Source organism: Schistocerca serialis, chromosome 4 (assembly GCF_023864345.2).
Source record: "Schistocerca serialis cubense isolate TAMUIC-IGC-003099 chromosome 4, iqSchSeri2.2, whole genome shotgun sequence".
In the NCBI taxonomy this organism is placed as follows: Eukaryota; Metazoa; Arthropoda; class Insecta; order Orthoptera; family Acrididae; genus Schistocerca; species Schistocerca serialis.
The window spans coordinates 442,991,774-443,000,296 of record NC_064641.1 but is presented as its reverse complement, the minus strand read 5'-3'; the positions used below and the strand labels follow the sequence as shown (position 1 = coordinate 443,000,296).

General features: G+C 44.1%; 1 protein-coding gene across 1 annotated transcript; it reads right to left on the bottom strand.

Moving 5' to 3' along the window:
• Positions 1-315: 315 nt before the first annotated feature.
• LOC126475066 (uncharacterized) lies at positions 316-7,430 on the bottom strand. The gene is made up of 2 exons (XM_050102626.1): positions 7,298-7,430; positions 316-1,192 (listed from the first exon to the last, which is right to left on the bottom strand). Exons 1-2 carry the CDS (start codon positions 7,346-7,348, stop codon positions 485-487), a joined length of 759 nt encoding a protein of 252 aa, XP_049958583.1. The 5' UTR covers positions 7,349-7,430; the 3' UTR covers positions 316-484.
• Between the last annotated feature and the right edge of the window lie 1,093 nt (positions 7,431-8,523).

Below are 8,523 nucleotides of genomic sequence, written 5' to 3'. Positions count from 1 at the left end.
CTAAGTTTGGTACTACCGGAGACAGTTTCACCTAGTATCATCTGACTAGTTAACTCATTTGCACAGCCAACTACGAGTGACCTAGAAATACAATGCGGAATTCGGTGATACAAACTCCATTACTCAGCGAACTGTAAGGTGTACTTTCTGGCTTACAATTGTTTTGACTGCTGTGGAAAGAGTGTGTGGGAGTGTTGACATCAGCAGGTATTGCACTATATGTTACATAAGCCCCATATCTCGTGAGAAATCTAGAAAACACGGGTAACTGAAGATGTCAATAGTAGGCCACATAAAACATAAAAAAATTCAATAAAGGATAACTATATCTGTTTATTGTGAAAATAGCTGTATTGCACAAATGAATAGTTCAGGAATAAATTACCAGAAATCAGATCAAGTAGTGTGCTGCATCTGTAGTCACTTAATTGCTCTTGTAAGTGGTGCACAAAGTACATGGCAAAACTGACCATTATCTGTATGTTTACACGGTAACGGAACGCTTGTCCAGGTTTCCTTTGAGCCATTCCTTGAAAAGCTCGACAAACAAGTCGCCCATTGTGAAGCTGTTGTCGGTCTCCCTCACGGTAACGGAACGCTTGTCCAAGTTTCCTTTGAGCCATTCCTTGAAAAGTTCGACAAACAAGTCGCCCATTGTGAAGCTGTTGTCGGTCTCCCTCACGGTAACAGACCGCTTGCTGTAGTCTCCATTGAGCCAGCCCTTGACAACCTCGGTAAACAAGTCGCCCATTGTGAAGCTGCTGTTGGTGGCTCTAACGGTGACGGAGCGGTTGGCTCTCTGGTTTGCCCACTCCTCGTAGAGTTTGGTGAACACGTCAGGTGTCGGGAACTTCACGGCGCGCTTCCCGAACAGGTGACCGAAGAACCCTTCCACATTGTCTTTAATTTCGTCGAAAACGTTATCGGAGGAAGTGTCATTGCTGCTGGTGGTGGTGTTGGAGGAAGAGCTGACGTCAGAGGAATTGCTGGAGTCAACAGAGCGTTTGCCAAATATGTTACCGAAAACGTTGTCTACGTGTTCCTTGATCTCGCTGAATATATTGCTACTCGAGCTGTCATCGTCGCTGGCGGCGTCGTTGGAAGAACTGTTAGCTGTGGCGTTTGTAGCAGTAGCTGTTGTGGCGTTCGTTGACCGCCTGCTGTGGAAAGGAGCTGGAGAAGCCCACGTCAGCTGTAACATGAAGACGAGTGTGAATGATAACTAACAAGCTCAGTCTGCACTCAGTACAGTGAGTTACATATCTCACTAAACCGTTGCTTACAAATCACAAATATATATTCCTGGACACACTTCAAAAAGGTCATTCATTGAAGGTCACACAGAGCACCAAAGGCATTTTTACGTTTTTCACTAGCTTTTAGCTCACACTATGGAGCCATGTTATTACTAATGAAATGGAACAAATCTAATATTTCGTTTACAAAACATTGCTGCAATGAGATACTTTTTGCTCGTTAGAACATCATATTCTTGGCATTAGACGTGGGTGTGGCAGTCGGAAGGGCGTGTGATAGGTGGTGTGGCAGCCAACGGATGACCAGCCTTCACAAGCTCGTGTAAGAGGGCTATCGTAATTTTGTGTCGTCTTGTTTTACTAAAGGAAAGATTATTTGCGTCATCTTCTGTTAGACAACAAACAGAAAATACACACAGTGATTTGTAGTCTTTGCAGATGTCTTCGAAAATGCCCGTGAGTCGCTGTGAATTTGTCAAAGAAGCATGGCTCGTAAAGATTATAAATGGTGTGTAATGTAGTGAAGAACTGTCCAGAACGACTGCACGACTCTTGCCGTCTTATCTTGTGGTCAGCTTCCATTCTCGATGCCAGTCTACATAGAAAATTTATGTAATATGCGTCAGGAAATTTATTTAACAGTATGAGCCTACAACAGGAATATTATTGGTTAGGTGGTGAATAACATCATTGTCGGTAAATCCAGCGTAATTTCACCCAAACGGAGATAAAAGACACACGTTCAGTTAGCATCGATACTAGTATTTCTGTGATCCCATATACAACAGGTTTCTCCCGTGCTCTGTCACTACAAATTTATCATAACTGCTGAGCAACTAGTAAATCATGAAAAGGGAATTGGATCTGTTCACGTCGATAAGTAGCTACGTCGAGGCTCTAGTGCGGCAGCAACTTCTGCAATCACCATGTTTGACCCTCTTCGTGATTTCAGCAAACCAATGCGTTACAAGCTTTGATTGCAAATCCCCTTCCAACATTGCGTGCAAATAAAAATTATCTTAAAATAGTCGGCAGTGATGTAAAATGATTGTCTTTTTACCTTCACGTAAGATAATTTTTGTAGTATACGTTGAAACTATTTTACTCAGAGAGCTCTATAATCTTTTGGGAAATTCTGTGGTTGTCTGAGAGTGCTTGTATTATTAGAGGAAGACTTGTAGTAGGCAAGAAGCGTCTATTTATGTATTTCATCTTGATGATAGAGGTAGAGTTTTTGACTACTGATAAAAACGTCCTCACTTCCGGGTTTGAACCACGCCACTGCTTAAATTTTGAATAAAAATCATCATCAATAGCTGCTGGAGACTTCTAGCATAAGAAGTCAGCATCGCTCTGCCAGCTGCCTTGTAAAACAGGATGGAGGGGATTACAGAGAGGTGGTAAATTTTCCCTGAAAAGCGGAAGAATCAGCAATAATAAACTGCATGAGGATGCATAAGGCAACGGAAACCACTGCATTAAAGGCACATAATGTGTATCCACCGGGTATGTTGACTGTCATTCAAATAGTGTCATGATGATGTCACCACTGGCGAAAGTTTCCGGGCTTGTCCCCCATTCGTGTCTACAGGGGCGCACCGTTAGAAAAAGATTGAATAACAATCGAAAAGGGCACGTTCTAGGAGCCGGGGTACGTTAAAAAATTGAATGTGGTAGGGATGCTAGAAAATTCGAAAAGGGAAATGTTAAGACTCAATCTAGATATAGTGGAGGTCAGTAACTGAAAGAAAAAAAAATCCACAAGGATTTTTGGACAGGCGAGTATAGGACGATACCAACAGCTGCAGAAAATGGCATAGCAGGAATAGGAGTCGTTATTAATGAGAAGGTAGGACAAAGAGTGTGCTACTGTGGACGGTTCATCAGAAACGACAGCAAACCAGTACCGACAACAACAGTTCAGGTATACATTCCGACGTCACGAGCAGAGGACGAAGAGATAGAGAAATTACATGACAAACTCAGTATGTAAAGATTGATATTTTAAAGCAAAGCCCATACAGCCAAAAGTACTTATAAAAGAGGTGCAATGTTAACGTAATTGCCAATTCCACAGTTGGCCGTGCGGTCTAACGCACGGCTTTCCGGGCGAGAAGGAGCGCCTGGTCCCCGGCACGAATCCGCCCGGCGGATTTGTGTCGAAGTCCGGTGAACCGCCAGTCTGTTGATGGTTGTTAGGCGGTTTTCCGTCTGCCTCGGCCAATGCGGGCTGGTTCCTCTTATTCCGCCTCAGTTACACTATGTCGGCGATTGCTACACAAACAAGTTCTCCACGTACGCGTACACCTATTACTCTACCACGCAAACATGGGGGTTAGACTCGTCTGGTGTGAGACGTTCCCTGGGGGGTCCACCGTGGGCCGAACCGTACAATAACCCTGGGTTCGGTGTGGGGCGGCGGAGGGGTGAAGTGGACTGCGGTAGTCGTCATGGGGTTGTGGGCCACTGCGACTGCGCCGGGGACGGAGCCTCTCCGTCGTTTCTAGGTCCCCGGTTAACATACAATACACTAAAAAGAGTTCAATGTATTTGTACAAACGGAAGTCCTTAATGCAAAATAGAGACAGTATAAAACACAGCTCGTGCATTGTTCGCAGATCTCACACTGCGTTCTGCATTCTCGGCCATGGTAACGGTAACTTCTCCGACAATTTGTGGTGAAATTGGGCATCTGCCTTCCCAGAAACATTTCCCAAATCGCCAGTTAATTCGAATGATGTTCTTCAATCTCCGTTCAGAAAGAGGGCCTCTCCGTATGTCTTTAATGAGTTGATACTCACGAAGAGCAGCAGCACTATTGCTCTCGATTTGATAAAATAGCTTTAGAAGTAAGAAGCCGCTCACCTTATCGCGACCCATGTTGATTGTCAGTAATTGTAATGCACACTGATTCTTGTGCTTCAGCCCTACGTCTTCTTACCCTCAACGGCGCCTAACGGTAAGTCGTGTTAGTAACACTACTAACATAGCAAATCCAGCAGCGCACGCTCTGAAACTAATTTCTGTAAATTTAGGCACCTTTCTGTCTGCCATGACTCAAGCAGCAAAAGTTTAATTATAATCATCCTGTGTGTTGACAAGGGTTAGTGGCGAATGGAAAAAGTAAAGCTTGCATGTTAGCGATATTAGCGAATGTACAGGGCGTCCCAGAAATGTTGCGACAATCTTCGAGGTGTTGTAGCGCGTGTCTTGAGGAACAATTCCTTGACAGGAACCCGCGACCGGAAACGTCATCCAACGACACTACAGAACGTCCAAGTCATAGGCATTGACGACTGCCTCTAGGCCACCCATTTGGCAGAAAAAGTGACTCTATACGCTGACGGATCGTTTGCGGAACATCTCGCAATACTGTCCGTTACTCAGTGATTTTGACTGATTGCCACGTTCCCCAGTGGAGACGATGGAGCTAGCTGCTGCGTAGATAGGACTTCTACATCTACATGTTTACTCTGCAATTCACACTTAAGTGCATGGCAGAGGGTTCATCAAACCATTTTCATACTACTCCTCTACCATTCCACTCTCGAATGGCGCGTGGGAAAAAGGAAAACCTAAATCTTTCCGTTCGAGCTTCGATTTCTCTTATTTTATTATGATGATCATTTAGCCGAACAAGGTAGGTGGCAACAAAATATATTTTCATTCGGAAGTGCAAGTTGGTGATTGAAATTTCGTAAATAGATCTCGACGTAAAATAACCGCCTGTTTCAGTGACTGCCACCGCAGCTCGTGTATCATATCAGTGACACTCTCACCCCTATTGCGTGGTAAGTCGAAACGAGCTGCCCTTCTTTGCACTTTTCCGATGTCGTCCGTCAGTCCTACATGCTAAGGATCCCACACAGCGCAGCAATATTTCAGCAGAGGACGGGCAAGTGTAATGTAGGCTGTCTTTTTTGTGAGTTTGTCGCATCTTCTAAGTGTTCTGAGACCAAGGTGCAGTCTTTGTTTCTTCTTCCCCACAATATTATCTATGTCGTCTTTCCAATTTACGTTGCTCGTAATTGTAATTCTTAGGGATTTAGACGAATTGACAGCCCTTAGATTTGTGCGATTTATCGTATACCCAAAATTTATCGCATTTCTTTTAGTACCCATGTGGATGAACTCGCACTTTTCTTTGTTTAGTGCCAATTCCCACTTTTCGCACCATACAGAAATTCTCTCTAGATCACTTTGTAATTGGAATTGATTGTCTGATGATTTTACTTGACGGTAAATTACAGCGTCATCTGCAAGCAATCTAAGGGGGCTGCCCAGATTATCACCTAGATCATATATGTAAACCAGGAATAGCAGAGGGCCTATGACACTACCTTGCGGAACGCCAGATGTCACTTCTGTTCTGTTCGATGATTTACCGTCTATCACTACGAAATGTGACCTCTCTGATAGGAAACGGTATCAAAAGCCCTCTGGATATCTAGGAATATGGAATCGATCTGAGGCCCCTTGTCGACAGACTCATTACTTCATGGGGTCCGCCCCCGGTAGCTGAGAGGTCAGCGCGACAGAATGTCAATATGTCAATCCTAAGTTGGGCAGCAGAAAAGTCCAGTGTCATGTAACAAGGATGCAACACAGCAGCACAAAGGCAGCACAACACAGAGACACCTACACATCGTGTGGTACAGGCGGTGTCGTCGAATGCTTTCCATCGCCCAAATTTTTTACATTGACTATCCAAACCACAGATATCATGCTTTTAACTATAAAGGTATGGCGTTCAGTACTCTCCACCATGTTCTTTACCATGTCCCGGTATTTATATGCAGATCTTTTCGATCACCCAAATTTTTATTCACTGACTATTTGCCCTACAGACATTATGGTTTTAACGAAGAAGGATGGGCCTGTTGTTTTCTTCGCGCAGCATTTTACCACGTTTTAATGCTATATGTAGATGATGACTGGCTGTTATCCGCGAAACCGTTAGTGCCTTAATAAAACTGGTTTGCGGAGTTATTGCTACAAAATTTGCTACCACTGCTGCTGAACCCCGATCAGAGAGGTCTTTTCTTGTGAGCTTAGAAATACAGCAGCCTGCGGAGATCTTATTGCACACTACGTTTCATCTATTTCGGAAGGTTGAGACCAAAAAAGAGGCCTTTCTCTCACGGACAAATGCTGTCACCAATCATAATCACTCTTCTGGCAAAGTCTGGATAACAGTCTTTTGGGATATGTTGACAAAAGGGTCAACTACTAATTCAGAGGAGAAGACTCGGAACAAACTGGAGAAGCGTTCAGGGTGCTCGGTCTGACATAAATCCAAAAAGAAATATTTCCCCAACACGACAAACAACTCAGACACGCAAGTCTGAAGACCTGGGACCTGGGAACACACCGTCGAATTGGGTTGGATATCATTTCCTCACCCATCCCGCAACCTTGACCTAGCGAAAATGGACTTTCATCCGTTCGGGCCACTCAAGGATTCTGAAGGCGGAAGTACATGAAAGCGTAATTCGTGCAGTGAGGATATGGTTGGGAGTGCAAGACAACAGCTGTTACGAACAGGGGATACATGCTTTTATACAGTGCTAGCGTAAGGCCTATATCGAGATGGGGATATGTACAAAAATTGTATATCTGAAAGAAATTGGCTGACATTCCCACCAAATTCTGAGATTAGATGAGAAAAGAATTGTGAAGCATTATTTGTTGAAAGATCCTCATTTCAAATGAGACTGTTTCAGTCAAGCGACAGTAAAAGTTTCTGCACAGACAATACAGAAACGACTAATTATTGTTACTGCTGTAGGCATGCATATGCATTTTTCTGGAGCGAATGCAGGGTAAATATGTTTCTTAGTGGAACTCCGTAAATTTTGCGAGGGCTAAGCGGCCTGGAAAAGAGTGTGTCCTACCTCACTATCACCAAGTGGGAAGATAACGCATGTAAAAGCTATACTGTTAAGCAAGAAATGGATGAAATTTTCTCGATTCAAAAGGCCCTCACTTATAGTAGTGAGAGACTGCAGTTTCCACTCATCTTGTTTCTTGAATTAACTCACCTCCGCGAGACAGACTACGACCAGGAGAGCGAAGACCGTTTTGGGCGCCATGTTGATTGCAGAGTGGGCGCACGTCCGCACCGCTTTTATACCCGAGCAGCGCAGAGAACAGCGGAGGGAAGCACCTGTTTGCGCAGCTGCGGCCGCGGCGCTTGTTGGCACAGATGCGGCGCCCTGCTGGTTCCGTTCCACGCCTGGGGCCTCAACGTCAACTCCTACAGCAACACACGCCGCTTTGACGTTGTAGCGTAAAAGGTCAACGGAGCATACGAGGAGGGCACCATCTCAGTCAGGTGTGCGTCCGACGTGGCTGCAGGGTTTTGCGGTAAAAATATAAACTGCTGCTGATTAAAACTGCAACACCAACTAGGGTAGAATATAATAAAATTTTGTTTATTGTGCATATAAAATGTAGTAGGAAGAATACATAATTAAATATGCAGCCGATGTGAGTGTATACATGGTGGAAAATTTAATATACGTTCTCCCATTTCTGGCGGAAGCAACGGATGAAGTAGAACTGAGCTTGGGTGATAGATGCGAGAACTGTTTATGATTGAAAATATTGGTTCAGTTGTGTTAATATTTATTACAGAAGTTTTTTTTACGTAACCTGTCTTCAGGGACTGAGCCCCATCTTGAGGTGCCACAAAATGCAGTCCAAAAATACCGGGTGGTCCACTGATTGTGACCGGGCCACAAATATCTCACGAATAAGCGTTAAACGAAATAAACTACAAAGAACGAAACTTGTCTAGTTTGAAGGGGGAAACCAAGATGGCGCTGCCATAGGTCAAACGGATATCAACTGCGTTTTTTTTAAAAAAAATAGGAACCCCAATTTTTATTACATATTCGTGTAATACGTAATGAACTATGAATGTTTTAGTTGGACCACTTTTTTCGCTTTGTGATAGATGGCGCTGTAATAGTCACAAACGTATAAGTACATGGTATCACGTAACATGTCGCCAGTGCGGACGGTATTTGCTTCGTGATACACTACCCGTGTTAAAATGGACCGTTTACCAATTGCGGAAAAGGACGATATCGTGTTGATGTATGGCTATTGTGATCAAAATGCCCAATGGGAGTGTGCTATGAATGCTGCTCGGTATCCTGGACGACATCATCCAAGTGTCTGGACCGTTCGCCGGATAGTTACGTTATTTAAGGCAACAGGAAGTGTTCAGCCACATGTGAAACGTCAACCTACGACCTGCAAC

Coding starts and splice junctions, on each gene's coding strand:
- LOC126475066 (XM_050102626.1), bottom strand. CDS start 7,348: ATGGCGCCCAAAACGGTCTTCGCTCTCCTGGTCGTAGTCTGTCTCGCG. Junction 1,193..7,297: donor TCGTAGTCTGTCTCGCGGAG/GTGAGTTAATTC, acceptor TTCATGTTACAG/CTGACGTGGGCTTCTCCAGC.